General features: G+C 35.5%; 1 protein-coding gene across 1 annotated transcript in view; it reads left to right on the top strand.

The window, feature by feature from the left end:
• Positions 1–25,423, top strand: part of CWC27 (CWC27 spliceosome associated cyclophilin) — a 181,721-nt gene extending 156,298 nt beyond the window's left edge. Inside the window, exon 14 of the mRNA XM_045794266.2 lies at positions 24,801–25,423. Coding sequence (XP_045650222.1) covers positions 24,801–24,963 — 163 coding nt within the window. The 3' untranslated portion in view covers positions 24,964–25,423. The remainder of the gene's footprint in view (positions 1–24,800) is intronic.
• The last annotated feature ends 1,251 nt before the right edge of the window (positions 25,424–26,674 follow it).

The following is a 26,674-nucleotide window of genomic DNA, read 5'->3' as shown; positions in this document are numbered from 1 at the left end:
TATAAAGTCTCTCTGCTTTGCTCCCTCCTTCTCTTCTCATCTCTCTCCCCTCTACCACTTTCCATAACACATATAGTACTCAGTATCATAAGAATTAGAGAAACACTAACAATTCAATGGTTGCCTCACGTAAATATTTTAATAATTATTTTTATTATATAAAGAAAAGATGTTCGCTATAGCAAAATCAGAATACAGACCCCTTAAAGAAAGTAAATAAAAATCACCTGTGATCCCAGACTCAACAATAAATAATATTAATGTGTACCCTTCCAGATATTTTTATGCATAATTTATTTTTCACAGAAATGAGATCATAAAATGCTATAATCTTATAACTTGCTTTTCTCCCCTCAGCAATATACAGTAAGTACTTTCCCTTGCCATACATAATTTTATGATTAATTTTTCTATTTTTGTATTATGGCCACATAGTATGCCATTATATGATAAACCACAGTTTACTTGATCAGCCCTTTGTTGTTGGATATTTAGGCTCTTTCCAGTTTTTTTTTTTTTTTTTAAAGATTTTATTTATTTATTCGACAGAGATAGAGACAGCCAGTGAGAGAGGGAACACAAGCAGGGGGAGTGGGAGAGGAAGAAGCAGGCTCATAGCGGAGGAGCCTGATATGGGGCTTGATCCCAGAACGCCGGGATCATGCCCTGAGCTGAAGGCAGACGCTTAACCGCTGTGCCACCCAGGCGCCCCTAGGCTCTTTCCAGTTTTTATTATTATATACAACACTGTAATGAACATCCATGTGTCTTCATCATTGCCAGTTTTCTCCAGATTAATTCCAAAGCTGGAATTTCTTAGTCAGTGGGTATGCATATTAGGTTTCTGCTAAATATTTTCAAGTGGCCCTCCCAAAATGTCATTCCAGTTTATACTCCCATGTAAATATCATTTTTATGACTTGCTTTTAGGGCTGTTAGAATCTCAAGAATTAATTAAGGTACTTTGCAGTACTTAGTGAAAGAGAATAACATTTTAGAAAAAATGCTTTGCCCTTGTGAAGTTTTAAAAAAATACAAACACAGTCTGCCTTGCTTCTGTTTTTAATAAAACTGGTGCAGATTTCATCATGACTCCTCAGCATCCTCAGATCTAAGTGGTTTTGTTCTTGGTTCTGAAAAATTCTCCTTCTAAGATAATCTTACAGGTTAGAACTTTTGGATCTAGAATCTTTTTTGTTTATTTTTGTTTTTCAGTTTTATTACTGCACCTTGACTTACATTAAAAATCAGTTTGTCCATCAGTCACAATTTGTTTGTGCTAGAGACTGGAGTTCAAGAACCAAGATTTAGCATGAAGTAGTTTTCAAGTGTTCCTCTGGAATTAGCATAGCATAGAAGTAACAAGTACCGATTGTCTGAGTATCCAAAACTGAGAAAATTTAACAATGCAGATGTAAAGGTAATTACTGACAGGCCCATTCAGAGATCTTTATAAGATACCATTGAAGGACATAGCTTCATCTCATTGGCAAAGCTTTAAACACCTTTTATATATAAAACATACTGTAATTTGTATATGGTTTAGTCATGTATTGAGTAAAGGATACAATAACTACAAATGAATATTTTAATTATAGTCTCCACTTCATTTAGTCGGGACTTTGCCAGGCATGGGTAATAAGTAAGTGTAGACAAACCCAAATACGGTATAAGGACAGATGCTGTGAGAATAGGGAAAGTCTGCATTAGCCAAGGGAGAGATCTTCTTTACCCCTTAGCATTAGCTAGGGCAGCAGGTCTCAAAAATTTTGTCTCTGGATTCCTTTATACTCTCAAAAATTAATGAGGACTTCAAAGAGCTTTTATTTGTATGGAATATATCTGTTAATATTTACCTTACTAGAAATTAAAACTAAAAAATTAAAATCACTAAAAATAATAATGAACCTTTTTCATGTTAACATAAATAAAATTTTTACAAAGAACCATTGTATTTTCATAGGAGAAAATCTAGTAAGAAGAGTGGCATTGATTTACCTTTTTTTTTTTTTTTTATTTACCTTTTTTACATATCTCCAGTGTTGAGCAGCTGGATTCTCGTATCTCCTTCTGCACTCTGTTTTGATCCCACACATCATGTATTTTCTGAAGAATTCCACTGTACATTCACAGGATAAGAATGAAAAAGGCAAATAATGTTTTAGTATTCATACTAAAATACTTGACATTGGAGACACAGAGAACCCCAAGTCACACTTTGAGAACTGGTAGACTAAGCATCTTTAGTCATTGTGTCATTGTTTCATGATGATTCCTTTTTGTTAGATATAATAACCCAATCTATAGGTCCTGGGAAGCTTTATTCACCTTCCCAGTTTGTGATCCTTGTTTTCAAGCAGTACCAAAGTAATGCTTTCTGAATTAAATGTGCCCAACCTCTTGGTCTAGATCTGCTTACAACATAACTCTTACCATGCCCATAGCAATTCCTAACTGACCCTTAGCTGTTTTTTTTTTTTCTTTTTCAGAAATGTTTTGTAATAGACCTTATTTCTTTAGACCAGTTTTAGATTCACAGCAAAAGTGAGCAGAAAGTATAGAGTTCCTGTATTCCCCTGCCTCCCCTCCCACCCCTACATACAGGCATCTCAGCTATCAATATCCCACACCAGAAAGGTACATTTGTTACAAATGATGAACCTACATTCACACATCATAATCTCTCAAAGGCCACATTAGGGATCACTGTTGGTGATATATATTCTGTGGGTTTGGACAAATGTGTAATGACATGTATCCACCATTTTAATACCATGAAGAATAGTTTCACTGCCCTAAAAATTCTCTATGTTCTGCCTATTCATTTCTCACTTTCCAGCTAATGCTGGCAACTACACATGATTTTACTGTGTGCATAGTTTTGCCTTTTCCAGAATGTCATATAGTTGGAATCACAGAGTATGTAGCTTTTTCTGGTTGGCTGCTTTCACTTAGTAATATGCGTGTAAGATTCCTCTACATCCTTTCATGGTTTCGTAGCTCTTTTTTTAGTGCTGAATAATATTCCATTGTCTGTATGTAGCACAGTTTACTTACGCACTCACCTACTAAAGGGCATCTCAGTTGCTTCCAAGTTTTGGCAGTTATGAATAAAGCTGCTGTAAACATCCATGTGTAAGTTTTTGTGTGGACATAGTTTTGGGGTAAATACCAAGGAGCATGTTTAAATTTTGTAAGAAACCGCCAAACTATCATTCGAAGTGGCTTGACCATTTTGCATTCCCACTGCAATGAATGAGAGTTCCACTTCCTTACTGGCATTTGGTGTTCTCAGTGTTTTGGATTTTAACCATTCTGATAGTGTGGAGTGGTATTTCATTGTTATTTTAATTTGCAATTCCTCAGTGACCTATGATGTTGATCATCTTTTCACATGCTATTTGCCATCGTGAGGTGTCTGCTAAGGTTTTTTGCTCACGTTTTAATCAGGTTGTTCATTTTCTTATTTAAAGTTCTTTGTATATTCAGGTGTGTCTTTTGTAAATATTTTCTCCCAGTCTGTGGCTTGTCTTCTCATTTTCTGGACATTGTTTTTCACAGAGCAGTTTTTAATTTCAGTGAAGTTAGCTTATCCATTGTTTGTGTTGCATCTAATAGCCAAGGTCATCTAGGTTTTCTTCTATGTTATTTTCCAGGAGTTTTACGCTTTTGCATGTTGCATTTAAGTCTATGATCCATTTTTTAATTGAAGTATAATTAACATACAGTGTTTTATTAGTTTCAGGTGTATGACATTAATTCAACAGTTCTCTACATTACTCAACCATGATAAATGTAGTCACCATCTGTCACCATACAATATTATTGACTATATTCCCTGTGCCATACTTTTCATCTCTGTGACTTACTTACTTTGGTCTGTGATCCATTTTGAATTATTTTTTGTGAAATCTGTAAGGTCTGTGCCTAGATTTTTTTTTATTTTTATTTATTTTTTGCTTGTGGACTGTTTACATTTTCACAGACTTTTTGGTGTTAGCAAGTCTGCAGAGTTACTTTAATGTGCAATCTCATCATTTCTTTTAGAACTGCCTGTTAAGTATATTTTTACCCAATTATCAATTATTCAGATCAGTGAGATTATACAAAATACCTGACAGAGTAGAAGTCACTTATACTTGTCTTTAGGTATACATACTTTTTAGGCTTTTTGATCATATTCTATTACTGGTAGTAGGAGATACAGGTGGCTCTGAATCCTTCCAATTCAGTCTTGAAGCAGATATTTGCATGTGCTATATTTCACGTACCCTGCTAAGACCTTAATGCTGTTTTCCCTCATTTAACCCTCTGAGGGCTCATAGGTCAGAGACCAGCTATGGGGGATTTGTTTCTTACAACTCCATGAGATAATTGGGGTTAGTCCCATTCTATAAATGAGGAAACTTTGATCCAGAAAAGTAGGTTATTTGCCCAGAATCACACAGTAATAAACGGTGAGGCTCTTGGTCACACTTAAGACCCCATGCTGCTTCCAGAACAGTGATTTCAACATAAAGTAATAATTAATACAGTGAAGGGGGGAAAATCAACTTGACTTTCAAAGACCTTTGATTCTAAATCATAATATCTGTCTTCTGGAGCTGGTTACAGCATATATCATCCGTTCCATGTTTGGAATACTTTCTACATTCCTTTAAAGAAATGCACCACCACAGGTGCCTGGGTGGCTCAGTTGGTTAAGCATCTGCCTTTGGCTCAGGTCATGATCCTGGAGTGCCGGGATCTAGAATGAATCCTGTATCGGCCTGCCTGATCAGTGGGCAGTCTGCTTCTCCCTCTGCCCTTCACCCCGCTTGTGCTCTCTCTCGCTCTCTCTCAAATAAATAAATAAAATCTTAAAAAAAGGAAAGAAAAGAAATGCACCACCATAGAGGCTCTTTGTAATCCTACATATTGAATTATCTTTTAATTATACTCAAGCTGTTCAATCAGACTGCCTGAGCAAGCAAGCTCTATTGCAAGCCTCAATTTCTTCACCTGTAAAGTGGAGATAACAATATCTACCTCAGGATTATTATTAGAATTAAATGAGAAAATTCATGTAAAGCAGTTATAAAGTTACAAAATGCCTGACTCTAAGGAAATGCTCAGGAAATATTAGGTGTGAGAAAAGGAGGGACCATGCATAGGAATGGGGTAATATTGGTAAGGCTTGACAAATTACTAAAGCAGAACAAAATAAGCATTCAAAATTAAATTGACAAATTGTTATATAGTTGTCTTGTTGTAATAATATCAAAGAAAAATAATACATAAAGAAAAGGCAAATGTTAATTTACCTCAGTTATGTTGTCTGTGACCTAGGAGGAATGTAGATAAATTCATTAAATTTGCTAGTTGCACTCGATGGTTCTATTTTAAAATCTCTTGAGAAAAGGAGAAAAGTATTGTAAAGCAGGTTCTTAGCTGAATCCAGATTATAAAATCCTAGGGCTTCCAGAGTATAGCTAATGTAAATTTAGCATTCCAAGAAAGAAGAGTAGAGTGGACAAGACTACCTTTTCTATGCCGGGAATATACAATCATAGATTATGGACTTGGACTCTCTCCAAAATCTATCTTTTTTTTTTCTTTTTTCTTTCCTTTCCTTTTTTTTTTTTTTTTAGCTGACAGCATTTTGAAACAGAGAAAGGCCCTGTAGGCATAAGTAGTTCATTTTTATTGGAAAGAAAATTTAAGGAACCAAGGTCCTTGGGATATTAAGCACAATGTAGTAAAAAAGTTATTTCACAATGGGAGTTACAGATAGCAGCCAAGCCAGACAAAATGAAAGTCGCCATTGTACACAGGCAATCAAGAAAATATGAACAAAACTTCTATTACTTTAACCATATCTGAAGGTTAAATGATGCTTAAAGTGGGATAGAAAAACCCAAATACTAACATTCCAGGTGAAATTTAGTGAAAGAAGGTACATAATTTGTATGTAGTTGCTTATATTTCTATAAAAATAATTTTAATTTGTATCATTTTCTTTCATAGAGTTATCAGATGAAATTAATACAAATTTTTTCAAATAACCTAATTGTGTTTATAGTAGTGAATATAAAAAACACTGAAAAAGGACAGGAAAGAAAAAATCAATAGTAATTTCATACCCCACAGAATCATCATTAATGCTTCTGTCCATATATACACACACACACAACACACACACACACTTTTCTCAAGAATGGAAAAATTTGTCCAATTTTTCATTGTAAGTCTTCCATGAGTGAATAATCCAACAGTTATATATTTTGTTAAGTCCACTGTTACTTCCTTAAGTTAAAGGAAGTGAAACTGCTGAGTCAAATATGTTTTTTAAAATTTTAACAAGGAATAATTTACATATAAGAAGCTGCATAGTTCTTATTTGTTTGCTCTGATTAGTTTTAAAAATTGTATACACCTGAGAAACAAACTGAGGGCTTCAGAGGGGAGGGGGGTGGGGGAATGGGATAGGCTGGTGATGGGTAGTAAGGAGGGGCACGGATTGCATGTTGCACTGGGTGTTATACGCAAGTAATGAATCATCGAACTGTACATCAATCAATAAGAAAGAAAGAAAGAAAGAAAGAAAGAAAGAAAGAAAGAAAGAAAGAAAGAAAGAAAGAAAGAAAGAAACTGATAGTGAAGTGCTAAAATAGATACCAAATAAAGTACCTTCCACTGGAAAAAAAAATTGTATACACCATGTGAATACCACCAACACAAGATCTAGAACATATACATCACCCCTGAAAGTTCCCTCATGCCCCTTTCAACCAGTTCTTTCCCCCAAATCATTCTAATTTTTGTCAGCTCAGATGTGTCTTGATAACATTTTTGCTAGATTGCATTCTAGAAAGCGAAATCATTTATACCTGTACCAGCAATGTATGAAGTTGCTAGTTTCTCCTTATGCTAAGTATTATGTATGTGTATGTTATAATATATCACAGATAACAGGTAAAGATACATTAATCTTTGCCAGTTTCTACTTTGTATTATTTTGTATTTCTTTGTTTACTGGTGAAGTTGAACTTTTTAGGGGCACCTGGTAGGCTCAGTAGGTTAAGTGTCTGCCTTCGGCTTAGGTCATGATCCCAGGGTCCTGGGATTGAGCCCCACATTGGGCTCCTTGCACAGCGGGGAGCCTTCTTCTGCCTCTCCCTCTCCCTGCCACTCCCTTGCTTATGTTCTCTCTCTCTCAAGTAAATAAATAAAATCTTAAAAAAAAATAAGTTGAACTTTTTAAATATGTTAATTGGCCATTTATATTTCATCACTGTTGTGGCTAATTGTATAGTATGATTATATATTTCTTGCTGATTTACAAAATTTCTTAACTATGAAGGATATTTTGGGTTTTAAATATTTTTACTATTTTGTCATGATTTGTGGGGGGTTTGTTTTGTTTTGTTTTTAACATGGCTTTAAATGTGCATTGCTAATCTGCCAAATCTTTTTCTTCATGTTTGTGGCCCCGTGCCATTCTTTAGGTTTTCATAATCCCAGGATTATATAAATACCTACTTATATCTTTCTCTAGTATTTTTATAATTTTATTTTTATTTTTAATTGACATCTTTACCTGGAATTGATTATTTGGTGTATCATGTTAAATTACTCTTGCAACGTTTTTTTTCTGTATTGCTAACTTCCACAATTGAATAATCCTGTGTTTTCCCCCACTGATATTAAACATGTCCTTTATCATAGAGTAAAGCCTTCGGAATATTTTTGGGCCAATTTCATTATTTTACATGGATTTTTCTGTCTATTCCTGTGTTAGTACTTCACTACTAAATTATCGTAGCCATATAATACTATTTAATATCTGGTAAGCAAGTTGGACCTTTATTGTTCAACACATATTTTTACTTTAAAAGCTTAAGCATCTGGATAATGTGCTCCATTCGTATTTTCTCTGAGGTAACCACACCTGGAAAAATCTTAGACAACTGACCATGGAATCAATAAAAAGGCCCCATTATTTAACAGGTGGCCCCTACCTGAATTGCAACCCTAGTGCCAAGAAGAAAATAATCAGTCTTTAGACAAACTCCTTACCTTCAAAGTAATGGAAAAGATTGCATGTGGAAAATAAGTAGCATGAGGAATAAAAAAAGAACAAAATCTAGGATTTTTGATTGCCATTTTATGGTATAGGTTTATAAATGTTTTTATGAGAAGTTTGATCAGAATTTTTTCCATCTCCTTGGTACTGAACAAAAAAGCACAAAGGATTAACAAAGTCATACAGTAGATAACATCTCACTTTTACTTTATATGATGTCAATCCTCATGACATCTAGGATGGCCAGATATAAATGCAAGCCACAAAATCTTCTTCCAAAGACATTCATTAATAATCTTCCTACTACCTACCATTTTGAATTATTAACATCCCTTATCCTCTCTGGTATTAATGCAGATAACCAAGTTAAACGTAATAATGATATTCTGTTCTTTGTGTGCAGCTAATTCAGTTGGCCATGATATGTAAAATGTTGGGCTTGGGCTTTTTTTTAGTAGAAATAAACGTTATAAACGTTATAAGCTAACTTTTACTGAACATATACAAAGCACCAATCTTTTTTAAACCTATAAGCTAGATCTTACTCTTACGCCCAAATTATATGGGAAGAGTCTGAGGCACAGAAAGGTTAAGTAATTTTGGTCAAGATCTCATAGTTAGGAAGTGGTAGATCTCAAAAATAGCTAATCATGCTTGGTTCAATAGTTTTTGTGTATGTCTGTGATTTTCTATTGTAACGATTTCTCTAATTGAGCTAGTCTTCATATTTTCACATTTGCTTATAAGGTAATGTTGTTTTTTTTAACTGTAGTAACAAGGCCAAACAAGTAACTTCAGGACTTTATTATAAATTTTTGGTCAAAAATTATCTGTCCCCCTTAAAATCATGGCAGGTCCATGTCCCTAATATTATAAACCCTGTATTACTTGAAGAATTAAAATTCAGAAAGTTATTTAAAAGTTTGTTTAACTTAAACAAGAAGTTCCTCATTTAGCCACATTTACTCATAATTTTCCATGGGAATATATGGAATAGAGTGGTATGAGTATGGGATTTGGAGTCAGATCTGATTGGAATCCCCATTTGGAAATTTACTAGCTGTGTGATTTCAGGCAAATTGTATAACCTCTCTAATCCTATTCCTTAAACGTATATCTGAGGATAATAATAGTACCGTTCTGATAGGTTAGTTTGTGGATTAAATGAAATACTTTTTTTAGAGGATTTAGCAGGGTGTCAGTGCTCAATAAATTTTCGTTATTCTCGCTTTTGATGTTGTCATTGTTATTTTTGAAAATTAATTTCTCTGTATTTGACTGTCAGATCTGTCAAAATGATTAGAATTTATATTGTATTTATAATGTTTGACAGTTTTTATGATCTTTTCTTAACCCATAATAAGTTGCAGTAGTTAACTTTAGTTTCTATTGTTAATTCTTTCTGAGATAAAATAAATTTGAGATTTGATATTTTTATGGTAAACAGTAATCCTCATTAATGAAATATTGTTTTTTTCCTTGAGGCTGGTACTAATAAAGGGGTGCGGCAGAGGGGATATCAATTGAAGATAAAATTTAAATATAATGCAAAAGATCATCGCTTTAGAGAAGAGAAAATTATAAGCTCAATGTAATGTAAATGTTTTTCTTCCATTCCGCTCTCTTAGCCAAGTTCTAAGGTAGTGATAAAATGAAGCAAGAAGGAATATGATTATAGACTTCATTCTCTAATTAGTGTTCATTTTATAAAGGACTATAAATAGTGCTGCAGAAGACCAATGAGATTCTTCATAAATAGGAACTTGTCAGAGTCGCTGACCATGGAAAGGTGGTTATTTTATTTCTAAGTCCTCAGACCAATCCCTGAAGTCACCTCTTTTTCTGCCTTTTTCTTCTGACTAAAGAAAACTCTTCTGTATTGACTCTGCTTTCATACAGTTTGAACTGAAATAAATTTCTATCACATTAGGTAAGTTTGCTTTGTTCATGGATTTGTTCTGAGAGAGACGGGCAGATAGCCATGTACCCCAGCTGCTTACCAGGCCTTTTTGACTAAGAACTCCATCTTTTTGTTGTTTTGTTAGTTCACTAGCCACAGATTAAATGTTATTGGCTGAGCAGTTGGCTAAACCCCAGGGCAGGTGTAAGAACGCATATTACAGATTTTTTTCTGGAAAGCTTCTTAAATCCTTCCACCTGTATCCTACTGAGTGTGAAGCATGTTAGATAGGCATGTTAGAAAGCAGACAAATCATTTCCATGCTGATGAAGATATTTTAAAAATTACATCTTTCACTTTTGCTCCAATAATATTCAGTATTTATTAAAGACACTCTATGAGGATTACTTTTTTTTTCTTTTTAAATGAGGGAAACAAAAGGTATTTTAAGAGTTGACTTTTCAAAACCCCAAACCAAGGGAGAAATATTAGCATTCATTCAAAATTCAGAGGAAAGTTTTCCCATGTTAATGGTGAAGAATAAAAGAAATTCCACTAGTGTTTATCTTTGTTTTCTTTTTCCATAGCCAGCATCTTTCTTGGTTTACCTAATGTTGTGTTTTCCCAATCTTATCTTCATTTGTATTTCAAATATTTAAAAATATATATTTTTTATTTTTTGTTACTCTTGTCTTCCTACTGTGAATTTTTAAATCTCTCTTCTGAGTTTTGGCCATTTCTGTCTGCATTTTTCTCTGCTTCCTTTAAGTCACTGATTCTGTTTCCCATTTTAAGTCTTCTTTCATCCTTTTCCTCCTTGATTTCTTTCTCTTGTTTAGCCTCTTCTTCTCAGTCGCTTCTGTCCTGTGCTGCCCTGCTCTTAGCTATGGTCATTTGAACGTGAAGAATCCCAGTGACTTCATTTTCCTGGACTTTTTTTTTACATACTTTGATCTCTGGCCTCATTCATGTTTTGTCTGTCACTCTGTCTCTTCATATGAATTACTGTCCTTTCTACTATCTAATTCATATTGAAAAAGACCCACACTATTTTCAAGTGTAGTGATACTTTAACCCTTTAACTTCTTAATTCCGAAAGAATCTTTGAACATTTGTGAAAAGAGAACCCTAAGTTACTTGTAATCAATGATGAGGAAAGTTCTAAAATTAAAAGTTCATAAGGTTTTTCACCTAAATATTACATTTTGATAGCTAAGGTACTATTATAGTGAAGTGAAAGAATCATCCAATTGATGTTTTAAAATATATTCTAGAAATCATATGAAAATGTCAAAATGTTTAAACAAAATTGCCATTTACACTTTAAACAGTATCAAAAGTGAACAGAGACTCACAGAAAAAAAGAGTTGTAATATTTAGGGTTGATAATGTCATTATTCTCTATATGGCGAGTTTTGATTAATTCATTTGAAGTAAAATTAAAAGCTTATGATTTTCATATTAGATACACTTTCTTAAAATTGTAATAAGTACCAAATGTTTAACATAGTTACCCAGATTCTGCAGAAATTATTTTGATCTTTATTTTTCATTAGCAACAAAAGTACCTGTAACAGTATCTGTCATCTTTAGGCTTCTCAAGTTTCTAGACTATGAACTGGGAAGCAGGCCTCAGTTTGATAAATAAGTTCAATAGCTTCTCTTTAGTTACTTATATGTAAAACGGAATGGGGAAAACTGGGTTATTTGCAGATCTAGAAAATCCAAAGTTATCTACCAAAAGTTCTAAGACTTCAGTATTATGGCCAGATACAAAATAAATACACAGAGATCAGAATCAGTTAATCAATTAATCAGTGCTCTGAAATAATCACTTAGAAAACATTTTTTAAAAGATTTTATTTATTTCTTTGAAAGAGAGAGAATGCACAAATAGTCAGGGGCAGAGGGAGGGAGAGAGGCAGACTCCCTACTTAGCAGGGAGCCCAAAATGGGGCTGGATCCCAGGACCTGGGATCATGACCTGAGCCAAAGGCAGACACTTAACCGACTGAGCCACCCAAGTGCCCTGCATTTTTTTTAATTAAAAAAATACAACCTGTTTTACGACTAAATAGATAGGTATACTATGTTTCTAGAATGCTTAATTTTTAACAAAAACCAAATTATCTCAAAATTATTTCATAAACCTAATATAATCCAAATAAAAATGCCAGTTGAAGGAGGGAGAAAAATATGCAAGCAAAAATAGCCAAGAAATTTTTTAATAAAAAGAATAGGAAAGCATAACTTCTCACTCCTTAGGTATGGGCTATGCGTAGTCGGTTCCCTTCAAAGAGTACAACATGGAAAGCTGGGTGGGGTAGAATAACTGTAGAGTGGATAAAACTGAAAAGCACTGTGAGGTGATCAAGATCAACATCAACATCATAAATCATGTTGGTAGTATTTGCCCTTGATATAATATAATGAAAATTGCACTTTATATTGTGGTCTTTCTCCCGGTAGCCCATAAGCTCACTCTGATCATGAGAAAAACATCAGATAGTTTCCAATAGTGTAGGCATTCTACCCAGTCAGTACTCCTCTAAACTGTCAAAGTGATCAAAACAAGGAAATTCTGAGAAATGACCATAGCCAAGAATAGCCTAAGGAGACATGACAACTAAACGTAACATGTTATCCTGAATGGGATCCTGGAGTAGAAAAATGGACATTAGGTAAAAGCGAAGTATATTAGTCTCCTAGCACTACCATAACAAAGTACCACAGACTAGGTGGCTTAAACAATAGAAATGTATTTTCTAACAGTTTTGGAGGCTAGAAGTCTAAGATGAAAGTGTCGGCAGGGTTGATTTCTAGTGAGACCTCTTTCCTTGGCTTGCAGATAGCCACCTTCTTGTTCTGTTATCACACGGCCTTTTCTCTGTGTGCATGTGCTCTTCATGGTTCTTCCTCTTCTGTTAAGGCACACCTTTATGACCTCATGTAATCGTCTTTTAATTGAGGTATAATTAATATATTAGTTTCAGATGTGCGACATAATTTTTCAATATTTGTATGTATTACAAAATGACATTTTCTCTTAATTATCTCTGTAAAGGCCCTATCTCCAAAGACAGTCATATTGGGAGTTAGGTCTTCAACTTATGAATTTGGGGGAACACATTTTAGTCCATAACACTAAGGAAATATAAATAAGTTATGGATTTAATAGTAAGATATCAATATTGGTTCCTTAAGTGTAACAAATGTACCATACTAACATGAGATGGTAATAATAGGGAAAATTGGTTTGGGGGTATAAGGGAACTGTCTATACTAACTGCTCAATTTTTCTGTAAACCTAAACCTCTTGAAAAAAAGGAATCTAGGGGTGCCAGGGTGGCTCAGTCGTTAAGAGTCTGCCTTCAGCTCAGGTCACAATCCCAGGGTCCTGAGATCAAGCCCCGCGTTGGCGTCGGGCTCCCTGCTCAGCGGGGAGCCTGCTTCTCCCTTTCCAGCTACCCCCTGCTTGTGTTCTCTCTCTCTCGCTGTCTCTGTCAAATAAATAAAATCTTTATTAAAAAAAAATAGAATCTGTTTTTAAAAAGAAATAAATTTTGAGAAATGTTTTTTTAAGAGTAAGAAAGTAATGGTCTTTCCCAGTCAGATGGTAAAATTATGATAATTAAATCAGTGTTTAGGGAGCATTATTTTAGAAATGAAGTTGGAACAACTAGGTAGCCACTTCGAAAAAATAATTAAATTAGAACTTTATCTGACCCAATATACTAAAAAATTTTTCTAAATTGATAAAAGATTAATGAATGAAAAGAGAACTATAAAAGTGCTGTTGAAAATATAGGTGGATATTTACATGGTATTAATGCGACAAAAAACTTAAGTATGACTTTAAAGACAGAGACCACAAAGGAAGAGGCTGCTCACAATGACTATATAAAAAATTGTGAAGTTCTATATGGAAGGGAGGAAAGAAGGAAAGAGGGAATGGAGGGAGGAAGAAATGAGATAGGTAAGTAAAACTCAACAGAAAAACAAAATTAAAGGACAAATGACAAACTAGAAAAGGTATTTGCAATGTATGTGATGAATATAGATTTATATTCTTAATATAATAAAACTTCTCACAAATCCATAAGGAAAAGATGAATATCACATTTTTTCAATGGGCAAAGGATATACACACATATCACAAAAGAAGAAATACAGATAGCCAAAAACTTGGGAGAAAAGGGAAAACAAAAGCTATTAAAGCAAAATAAGGCACTCTGCCAATGAGGGTGTAGATTGATAAATCCTCTCTGGAGTGAAGTTAGACCATTCATATGAAATACCTTACAAATGTACAAATCTTTGTCCTAAGAATTCTACTTCTGGATATATATCCTAAGCATTAATAAAGATTCTGTATTATAAATGATAGAAATATCTTAAACAAAAATGGGGAATTTATCAGCATGGGAAGCTTAAGGAGTGGAGCTAGGGCATAAGTAGATCAGAGAATTCATCCAGTGTCAGGAATCTCTCTCTCTTTTTTCTGTCTCCTGGGTCCATTTTCCTCTCAGTTGGCCTCATGCATAGGCCAGCTTCCCCTCGGGGGTGGCAAAGATGGCCTTCAGAAGCTCTAGGATTATGTTATGGTCAACTCAGTAGTTCCAGGAAAAGTTATTGAAACAATTCTGTTTGGCCTTTTCAAATTCAAATGCCCAGGCCCTGATGTAATGGCTGGTTATTCTGGGCAGGCCTATTCCATGTGTCCCCTTACTGGGACAAGGACAGGGGATGTCACCCCACTCCAACAATATGGACTCAGAGTGGAGAAGGGTCACTTCTGAAAATAAAAGAATTATGCTACTAAAAGAAAGAATATTGAACCAGCCTCTCCCCAGAATTTCTACAAATAAGAAAATCCAAATTTTTCTTATTCACAGAGATGTTATTAGTAGCATTTTGTTTATAAAGATGAAAATTTGAACAAGCCTAAGAATCTTACAACACGGGGTTGATTGTAAATTTATACTATCAAATATTAGACTTTTTTTTTTTAGATTTTATTTATTTATTTGAGAGAGAGACCGCACGAGCAGTGGGGAGGAGCAGAAGGAGAGGGAGAAGCAGACTCCACTCTGAGTGGGGAGCCCAACTCAGGACTCGATCCCAGGACCCTGAGATTATGGCCTGAGCCAAAGGCAGACTCTCTCATGTGCACTCTCTGTCTCTCAAATAAATAAATAAAATCTTAAAAAAATAAAAGTAGAGTTATCCATGTGAAAAAAGATGATTGTAGTATAGTTGGGTATGGAATGCAAATTATAAAATTTATGCATTATGATCCCTATATATATATATATTATGTATATATACACACATGTTCCATATAATACATACATGCATACATGCATAATACATTCGTACATAGAGATGCATAGGAAAAGTACAGGAAGCGATGTACCTATATGTTTATAGTAATTATTGATAAGCTATGGAATTACAGATGATTTTTGTTTACTTTTTCTTTTTACTTCTAAGGATTGTTACTTTGCACAAAAAAACCCCCCACAAAAACAGTGAATATATGTTAATCATACTATGAAAGTTATAAAAGTAAAATTTCTATAATTCTTTGATTCTGTAAACAGTTTCTACCCTTCAAATGGCTTGTAGTCTAGTATAGACCGGATATATTTTAAAGTATACATATAAGCCTCCGAAGTTAGGTAAGATCAAATAAGTTATGTGTGTATGATGGTGTATATGAACACATTTGAAAAAGTATATGCAATGTAATAGAATATTATGAAATAACTTTATACAAGCACAATTTGTATGTAGCACATATACACAAAATACAAAATAAATTGAAATAAGTGTTGGACTTGCTGGAGGCATGATGTTTGAATCTTATTTTAATTATATGAGATAACTAGGGTGCCTATCACCATCTCCTCTTCACAGATGAAGAAACAGGCCTGAAAAGCAATGTGACTTTCCTGCAGTAACATTTAATGACTGAACTGTAACTCAAACCCAGGTCTTCCAACTACAATCCACAAAAGTTTCCATAGAAAGTGTCAGAGAAACTCAAAAGTAAGAGCAGATCCTGAAACCCAGGGCAGTCAGAAGATTTTTAGAAGGAAATGGGGATTACACTTGGGCTTTGAAAGGACAGGGGACACAGACCAGTGAGAAGGGGGTGGTAGGACATTCCAGACAAGTGACATGGATAGAGTACGCTGCGGGCCATCTATGATACAGAGCAGGGTGTGGTCCTTTCAAAGAATCAGATGTGGGCAAAACTTGAAAATTGTTTTGTCTTGCTGAAATTTTTCTTCAAAAACAAAAAGGGCTGTTTTTGCTTTTCAAATGCAAATCTCCTTTCCAGTCTTCCTCCTCAAAAGAAACCTTCAACCAGATCATTTAAGTTTCTTATCTGTAGTCCTACAGAATGATAAATAATAACCAGGAGTTATTTAGTTGGGTTTCCTAGGAATTCTATTTTAACAGAGAAATGAGAAGCTGTCAACACAGTATACTAAAGACAAATTATTAGGATGACAGTTTCACAAAGAATGGCAAGGCCTTTCAACCCAAGTGGAGGGAGGCTGTCTGAAGACAATACATCCATTTTCCCCCACCTCATATCTCAAAGACCAAGAATACAAAAGGCAAATGTCAATCAGTAGGCAATTTAAGTGGCCATTTGAGGAAGATAAGTGTTGGATTTTTATAGCATAAAGTTAGTAGTGGTGGGAATACTTTGTTTTAGCTTTTTGAAATATTAGCCTTTTCTCTGGTATTGTGGAGTTGGAGAGTTACTGACCTAGAAAACTCAAGGGCTTATAAAAATAATAGCTAAATAATTCGGAATTATATTTTAATACTATCAATGAGAATGGTGAAAAAAAACAGAATCTAGCCAAAGGTTTTAGAAGTGACTGGTTACCCAGAAACATTTATTCATCACAATTTATTGAGGGTGTCCTTCTTGCCAGGCAGTGGTGCCTGGTGCCGGTACAAAGGCAAGTAAAACAGAGCCAACTGCAGTCTAGTGAGGGAGCCTGAACTAGAGAGATGGATAGAAGAGGGCCTAACCCCACTGGAAAAAGAGGACAGGCCAGGAGAGGAATCAGGGACTGGTTCCCACAAGGGATGACACCTCAGCCAGTACAAGGGCGAGGAGAAGTGTATAGAGAGGCAGTAAGCAGGCGGGAGAGAGGTTTTGTTCAGGAAACTGCAAGTAACTTGGGATGCCTGGGATATAAATGTGATCAGGAAGGTCATACAGGAACTTGGAAGTAAAAGCCAAATTATAGAGGCCACATAAGAAATTTGGGTTTCATTTTGTAGACAATGGGGAGCACCAAAGGAGTTAAAACAGAAGAGTTTTCAAGGCTAGATTTGCATCTTTGAAAAATATATATATAAGAGAGAAGACTTGGATATCATCCTCAGTCACAAGGCACTCCTTAGTAATTAGGTGCCTGACAGGAGACAGCCAGACAACCGCCCTCGCAGGGACAGGCCACGGGCCCGTCGCTCTCCCACTCTGGGACCTCCAGCTGAACGGGGTGTCCTAGCCTAGTTTTAGGTTCCCCAATCCTCAGTTTAGGAAGTATTAGGAGAAACTGAGACTGAGATTCTAGAGAACAATGATTAAAGGCAATAATGGGATAAAAATTTACAGTGAAAATTACCTTTTTTTTTTTTTTAAGTGTTGATCTAAAAGAGAGGTGCCTTTTCCCAAAGAGCCTCCCACATTGCTCAAGACATTTTTGGAACTTCTCTTTCGGGAATTGCTTTAAAGGCCAGCCCGGGAGCCACACAAATAATCATTCTTGTCTCTTTATAGTTGCATTTTTCAAAAATTTTTTATTCCAAAATAAGCACTACCCAATCTGATTTTTTTATCCTACTCACTCAGCTTAGCACTGAATTAACTTTCTACTTATTCCCAAAATTAAATCCATCTTCACATCATGAAAATTTCTTACCTCTGAAGACATTCAGTAGAGTACCTCATCAACTATGTACCAGCTACAAGTTTCTTGACCATGAATCTCACAAATTGCCTATGCAGTGGGGGTGATAACACATCTTTCCTGCCTACCCCATACGGTTACTACTATGAAGGTAATAGCAGACAACACTTGTAAGCTTTTTGTAGAGAGCTGTGTCAGTGGATGCTCTTATTGTCGCCTCATGCTTTGCAGGCACTTCCAAAGTGTGCATTTGTTCCGGTGTCTGTGTGTGCATCTCCCTAACAGACTGTGCGCTTTAGGATGGCAGGGCCTGGGTCATATTTGGCTTTGTGTCCCTGGTGTCTGACACAGGGTCTCACACATAAAAAGTCCTCAGATGTTTGTTGAGTGAATAATTTAATCTAGTTTCTTGCCTTATCTTCAAACCATATGTAAGAAAAGGATAACACACTTGAGATTATTCAGTTAATGAGCTCAGAGTCCACTTACACTTCTTCGAGTATTTGAGTAGTTTATCATTAGGAACTAGCTGTTCGTCTCTGAAGGGGCCAGAACAAATGGCCGATGAAATAAATCAATGTGAAAATGTAAAGATTCTTAAACTTCAGTGCTGTGGTCTTAACTCTGGCTGTATTTTAAAATCACCAGGAAAAAATTTTAATTACCAATTTAATTACCAATGCTGGGGCCCCATCCCAGCATAATTAAATCAATACCTCTGGACGTAGAAGCCTGACATAGTTTTCAAAGCTACCAAAATGATTCTGATGTGCAGCGTGTATTTGATGCAGGGCTCTAGTATTAGTCTGCAAGAAACTGCTTTAAAAAAAAAAAATCTATCAAGGGTCACCTGCCTGGCTCAGACAGTGGGGCATATGACTCTTGATCTCAGGGTCGTGAGTTCAAGCCCCACACTGCACACAGAGTTTACTTAATAAAAAAATTAAAAATTAAAATCCTATCTAGTTTTACATTAGGGACCATAGTCAGTAGAATAGAACATAAGGCATGCTCCCACTGCAGTCTATGAGTAACAACTAGCCATTAAGTGATAGGAGCGCAGTGGAAGAGCAGCAGTCAGTACGTGCTGAGCTATGAGAGGTCATGAAAAGGTGGGCTTATGCTGAGCATCAGACTTTCTGCAGAGCTATTAGACATTTTAAAAGTTTATCACAGAAATAAAAGACATTCCTTGCCTACAAAAGGAGGTCAAGTGTTCGTTTAGCAGACCAGCTAGTACCAAACAGCAGGCCTGGCCAGTACAAAGGATCTGGAGGTTTTGCTTTACAACACAAATCACCATTCTCGGCACTGGGAATACAGCTGTAAACAAGACTCAAACCGTCTTGAATAACTGACAGTCTGTTCACAATTAAGTAGACAGCCAATTACAAAAGGGTAAATGATGAAAGAAACGAAATAAGGTTGGTGAGATAGGAAGATGCAGTTGTTAGAGAGTTTTAAGGGTCCGGCTGAGGTAGTTCAGTCTAATACAACAGTCAATAATTCCTGGTCAAAGAAATGTATAAGGAAGATTATTTTAGGGACAACTGGCTGGCTCAGTCAGTAGAGCATGTGACTCTCGATCTCGGGGTTGTGAGTTCAAGCCCCATATTGGGTGTGAAGCCTACTTAATTAAAAAAAATTTTAAAGATTATTTTAGAACCATTGGAGGATTAGAAGAAGGAGAAACAGTACAGATGTAGAACAGAACACCTACAAAAGTCTAAGGGTGGGGTGGTAAGTTCCTAAATTGGCGAGATTTGGGAAGGAGTGGTTTATAGAATTTCCAAAGAAAAAGATGGCTGTTTACATGATATAAGTAATCTTAATGCATTTTAGTTAGAAACAAATTATTAATACTGGAATTCTATATTGCACTACTTACTGTATGTTTGAGAATAAATACCTCTCGTATTCTCCATTAATATTAATTGCTGTCATTTCTTAATCTATTTCACAACTGTGGGAGACCTTTAAAAACTGAAAGTCATGGGGCGCCTGGGTGGCACAGCGGTTAAGCGTCTGCCTTCAGCTCAGGGCGTGATCCCGGCGTTATGGGATCGAACCCCACATCAGGCTTCTCCGCTATGAGTCTGCTTCTTCCTCTCCCACTCCCCCTGCTTGTGTTCCCTCTCTCGCTGGCTGTCTCTATCTCTGTCGAATAAATAAATAAAATCTTTAAATAAATAAATAAATAAATAAATAAATAAATAAATAAATAAATAAATAAAAACTGAAAGTCAAATCAGTGAGTTTAGTCAAGGTCCAGGTCCTTTTCGAAGACTCAATTGTTTACTTTTGTTTTTAAGTTCATACAACCCCATATGGGGGGGGGGAACAAAACAAAACCTTATTCTACCAAATAACCTTAATGAAAATGTAAGCCTCCATATTTCTGTAACACACTGAAGTCAATGTTCTTATTTGAGAATCTGAGCGTATATAAATTTTTTTATTAATCAGAACTAAATTTTTTGTCTTTGCCTTCAAGTGAGCAAGTTCTAAAATGTTCATATGTAAATGATCAGTGTACAGTTAATTCCAAAAAATGAACCTGCTCTTGTTGGGCCATGACCAGACACAGAGTAAATAGCATTGAGTTATTGGGACATACAAGATTGTAAATGTACTTGAGTTAAGTCTGTAGTATAAGTCTGCATGTGTATTCTCACAGGAGACTGTAAAAGTGGGCATGCTTTCAAGTCATGCAGCCTGTGATTTATGGAGGCACATAGGTCAGGAGTTTATTATGCTGAAAATCATAATAACTATTTTGTTTTGCTTTTTAAAATGAAGTGTCCAAAGCATGTTGAAAGATAAATGGGTAAACCATTTTGATTATGCTTTTATTTCTATTAAAGATTAAATATTATTGCTGAGTAACCAGCCATGCTAAGTATAATGATATTAAAGCTGAAGTAGTTTGTAAGGTGATAGCCCCTTCTTTCCTCTGGGTTTAGGTTTGTTATTAATCAAAATGTTGGACTTGTTTAGTGCAGTGGTGTATGAAACAAACAGTTGAAAAAGACAGCTACTTTAATTTACGGCTTTCTGTTTTTTTCAAATTTGTAGGAAAATCTGTTTCTCTTTGTGGACTTTGTGCTATTGTTCACATGTCTAGAGTTCATTTTTTTTACCAGAGCCAACTAAATCCAATAATTGCAAGATATTCTCATGGGATAGAAAGGAGGAAGGTGCCTATAAGGTTTTAATTGACAAGTTCTGGTAAAGCCGTTTTTTGAAATGTGGACAGTCCCTAATAGAAATGGATGTTACAAAAAATCCATCTGTATTTTTGGACAGAGAGAGCAATAATTTTTGAAATAGAAAAAATGTGTATTTAGAAAGATATTAATAAGTTAACTAAAGACAGTGGTTTTATTTCTCACTATCAATACAGGAGTATTGAATAAAATTGTTTCAAAGGGTATGTTGTTTTGAGCTACTTCCTGGTTTTGGCTTAGGTATCTGCACAAGAATCATTTGCTAAACATTTACAGAAATGCAGTGCAGGGTCTGTACTCCCCACAATGTGTGGTAAAGGACTTTCAAAAGGACATCCTGTCACCCTTCTAAACTTGTTCCTCAGGAGTGGAAATGCACTTACAATTCCTAAAAAGTATACTTTTAGTACGCAGTACAGATTGTAAGAAGTGTCAAAGAAAAAGATCACCTCTCATTAACTGAAACAAAAGGTTTAATTTATTAAGTAAGGAAGAGCTATGCTTTTTTAGGCCCAGTTTATGAGCAAAATGGGTTGCAAATCTAATACAGAGTTTTGGGGTCCGGGATTATTTGGGAATTGACATCAGCGTCAGTAGCCCCATTACTAACGAGAGACTGTCTGTGACTGGCTGCCTTTCAGAAATATGTTTACTAGAGAGCCCACCACTGATTGGTCAACTATCAAAAGCATAAGGCTGTCACTGATTAGCTGGCTTTCAAAGGTGTATTTACTGAACTGAGTTGTCACTGATCATTTAGGCCTAGGCAAATCATCATTAATTGATTAAATCTAGTTTGGTTGTGTTTCAAACTGCTTCTGGTTGTCCTTTGTTACCATGAATGTAGAACAATCAGCCTTTTTCTAGGAGCTGGAATTTTTTTATTCCCAGAAGCTAATACTTAATCACTATAGGAAAGTGAAAGCAGAAGAAAATCAGACTTGAGGAATCCATTTAAATAAGTAAGGGTCCTATGATGCATTTCCTTTTTTTTTTTTTTCATATTTGTAGCTTCTAGGATTTTATTAGTATCTCCAATTGAAAAGTTATAATCAAAACCTATGAATACCCTACCTTCCTCTTCCCACAATCTATAGATTTATCCTACTAAATTATGATTATCCATGATAAAATTGATGCTATTTATTCTGTTACCATAAGCTTAATTCAGAGCTCTTTTTTCTATTTCTTCCATTAAAAATATCTGCTCATTTTAAAAGTAGAAATAGTTTAAAATGGAAACTTAGGAAGCATGGGCCTCAGTATCACCATTCTTGAAATTACCTGTCAGCATGGTTTTTCCACTGTAATTTCTATAGTAAAGAGGTCACTATACTTTCTGATTTTTTTTGTTTTCTTTCTTTCTCTTTCTTTCTTTCTTTCTTTCTTTCTTTCTTTCTTTCTTTCTTTCTTTCTTTTCTTTCTTTCCTTCCTTCCTTCCTTCCTTCCTCCCTTCCTTCCTTCCTTCCTTCCTATGTATATGTGTATATATATATATATATATATACACATACATACACACACATATGTATATATAGATATAGATATATGCTATACATTGTTACATTAGATTTAGGTGTACAATATAGTGATTCGACTATCTATACCTTAAACTATGCTGACAAGTATAGCTACCATCTGTCACCATGCAACACTATTACAATACCATTGACTATATTCCTTATGCTGTGTCTTTTATTTCCATGACTTATTCATTCCTAAGTGGAAGCCTGTACATCCCGTGCCTCTTCACCCATTTGGCCCATCCTCCCACCCCTCTCCCCTCTGGCAACCCTAAGTTTGTTCTCTGTATTTATAGGTCTGATTCTGTTTGTTTGTTTATTGATTTGTTTTTTAGATTCTACATCTAAGTGAAATAATATGGTATTTGTCATTGACTTATTTCAGTAAACATAGTACCCTCTAGGTCCACCCATGTTGTAAATGGCAAGATCTCATATGATGCCTTTTGTAAAAAAAGGGTATTTACTGAAGCAAGAGAAGTGTAAGAAGTCAGCAGTTCTGACAGGTGATAGGGTATGTTCATGTACTGAAATTAGCTACGAAATTTGATGCAAATAACATATTATTAATAATAAAGAATAGAAATGTGCATGTGTGGGGCGCCTGGGTGGCACAGCGGTTAAGCGTCTGCCTTCGGCTCAGGGCGTGATCCCGGCGTTACAGGATCGAGCCCCACGTCAGGCTCCTCCACTATGAGCCTGCTTCTTCCTCTCCCACTCCCCCTGCTTGTGTTCCCTCTCTCACTGGCTGTCTCTATCTCTGTCAAATAAATAAATAAAATCTTTAAAAAAAAAAAAAAAGAAATGTGCATGTGATTTACCTCATGTAGTAAGTTAAAGTAGATTCTAGGTCATATATATAATGTTATCACTTGTACTAATTGTATTCTTGTAAGCTTTTCTGGGATGGAAGGGGTGGGAATAGTAGTTAAGACTCAACTTGTCAGCCCTCAAGAACAGTAGCTACTGAATCCTTAGTACCACTAATATTGTAACATTTTATTTCCCACCAAAATCTTTTCTTCAAAATCTGAATATATCCATGAGAGTTTATCACATAAGTATACTTCACTCAGCAGGGAAAAGGGGTGGGGTATTTGTGCTAGTACCTACTGCCCAAATCTCCGCTTATACAGGGGAAAAGAAATTAATGTAATATTTGGGTTTCGTGTGAAAGTTACAACGGGTGTATGGCGAGTGTTAATCCTATAGACAATTTAGCCCTATCAGCTGTGATAAAAGTGCTAGGTATGCCCACTCTAAAATTGCTTAACTAACAAGTGGGAAAAGTCTTAGTAGTTTTGTTTATATATCAAAACCGAACTTTTCTGTTTCCAGATTCATTCAACTGCCCTGAAATCTGGTCTTTGACTTCCCCATTTATTTCTGACACCTCCTAATGGGGGCAGAGCTAATCGCTTACATATTTCCCTGCTGCTAAGGATAGCTGGCTTATGACCACTTACGATTCAAGCACATGTTGATACCTTAAGACCAGTAAGCATTTGATAAAGTGGGAAAGCAGGATGGTTAAATTTGTTGTAATCAACAGTAAGAGGAGGAAATTAGTCCATGGAGCTACGCCAAAGCTTAGTTTCCTTTTGCACAAAAAAAAAAAAAAAAAAAAATCGTTTTTTTTAACCCTGCAACTCCCCATAACACCATTTGAACAAGAATTTTCTTAACACATTCCTGACTCTTGATCCCTTTAACTACTGAAAACAAAAAGATCAGATAGGGCTGGTTTATTGTCTGGAGTTCTGCCCTGCAACCCTGCCCACTCTGACTAAGTGAGTGTGCTCTTTAAAGGAAGCTGGCAAAATGTGCTCTGGGTTTAGTTGAAGGAACACTTCTGGGTAGAATTCCTTTAACCTCCCATCAGGAAAGGACCTTCAAGTGAAGACTGAGGCAGAGAGACTCATTACTAAAAATACAAAGCAACAGAACAAACCCCACACATGTTTTCCAAATTTAAGTGTTTTCTGAGAAGTTGGTTTCCAAGTGGTATAAGCACCAATAAACAATAAGCCCATGTTGGTGTTCTGTACCCTTGTGGTTCACTATGCCAAGGACAGTATAGTATAAAATTTCTACTTTCTGTTCTCCAGCCAAAATCACTGAACCATCTCTTTCCCTCTTCAGGATGTCGCATGTACTTCAGTTTGAGGATAAAACCAGAAAAGTGAAAGATGCAAGCATGCAAGATTCAGACACATTCGAAATCTATGATCCTCGGAATCCAGTGAATAAGAGAAGACGAGAAGAAAGCAAAAAGCTGATGAGAGAGAAAAAAGAAAGAAGATAAAATGACAATAATGTTAAATGGAACTAGCTAGAAATGTGCCTGCAATAAATGGCCTTATAACAGCCATTGTTCCCAACAACATCACTTATAAGGGTGTGAAAAGAAGTATTTTCAAACCTGTTGTCTGGTTTTGAAGAACAATTATCTTGTTATGTAAATTGTGGAATGATTTAAGCAAATGTTTTTGGTTACTGGTACATGGTTTTTTTCCCTTCATTTGACCTTTTATATTGCTAAATCTGAAATAAAATAACTTTCCTGCCAGTTTACATGTTAACTATTTGTAGACTGTGCCAGCCTGTGTGTGTCTTTTTATCCTAAAATATGTGAAGACTTTGTTTTCAAGACTTTTTTTATAAGAAGTTCTTGCAAGAAAGAGTATTTAAGGGAAACCTCCCTGGCATTCTGTTACCACATTGCTAAATTTGAAATAAAATTTTAAAAAAATGCATAATATAAAGATTGATTTTTGTTGTTGTTGTTTTGGATATAAATAACTAAAAATAGCCAAATCAGTTAAGACTCAGTAACCCCATGCGCCTTAATGTTTGAGGAATCCCTAAGGGAATATTCTCACCTGCATCTTAAGCCAATGCCTGGGTTTTATAGATGTAATCAAGACACTAATACACTAAGTAATATGCTTACTGCACACACTGGGCTCATACGGGGCTACCTGTCTGTCTACTCCTCTGCCATTCTCAGCATAGCAACAGCAAGAGCACAGGCAGAGGTCCCGTTCTAGCAACAGAACTCATCAAGAATTTAGCATTTGATGACAATGACTCATACTGGTTATTTACTATATATTATCTGTGTTTTACTCAGTTTTTCTAGAATCTGAATCCTCAAATTATAACACAGGCTGACTTTCAGTTACCTAATAAAACCTCACCAGCCACATCTTTTCAGATAGTGTCTCATTGACTCTCTTTTTCCAAATGTAATCCAATAGACTTTCTCTAGAGCACTTGTTCTCAAAATGTGGTCCCAGATATTACACTGCAGTGGCAACAGTATCACTTGGGAGACATGTTAGAAATGCAAATTCTTGCCATACTCCCTACCACCACCACCTCACTTCCAGATTACTGAATCTGAAACCATGAACTCAGAGGGTTTGTTACACAGATTGCTGGCTTCACTGCTGATGATTCAATATTTGGAGCATGGCAATATCTGGTGAAGTTAAAGATACACATACCCATTTATCCAAAAATTCTAATCCTAGGTCTGCCCCCGAAAGAAATTCTCACACATTGCTCAAGGAGACCTGTACTAAATATACATTGAAGCATCAACAAAAGAATGGATAACTAAGTTGTTGTATATCCATACTATGGAATACTGTGTAGTGGAGATCGATAAACAAGAGTTATATGTGTTAGCTTATCTTTAAAATAATGTGAAAAAAAGGGAACCATCTATATAAAAATTTAAAACATGCAACACAGCATTCTATTTTGTTTAATGATGTACACATGTAGCAAAAGTATAAAAACGAATGAAAATAGTGGTTACCTCTAAGGAGGCAGGAATAACATATTAGGGGCTTCATTTGTGTTTCTAATGTTCTATTTCTTAAGGGAGATGTTGAGTACTCAAGCCTCATGATATTCTCTCTATAGTATGCCTGAAATATTTCATATTTTTTCCTTTATGATCATACCTAGAACCTGAGGTGAGAAGACAGAAGGACTCCTAATAGTAA

This window comes from Ursus americanus, chromosome 5 (assembly GCF_024610735.1).
Source record: "Ursus americanus isolate L20-20 chromosome 5, mUrsAme1.1.p, whole genome shotgun sequence".
NCBI lineage: Eukaryota > Metazoa > Chordata > Mammalia > Carnivora > Ursidae > Ursus > Ursus americanus.
Note: the sequence above shows the minus strand (reverse complement) of the source record. Positions and strands in the feature narration are given on the sequence as shown.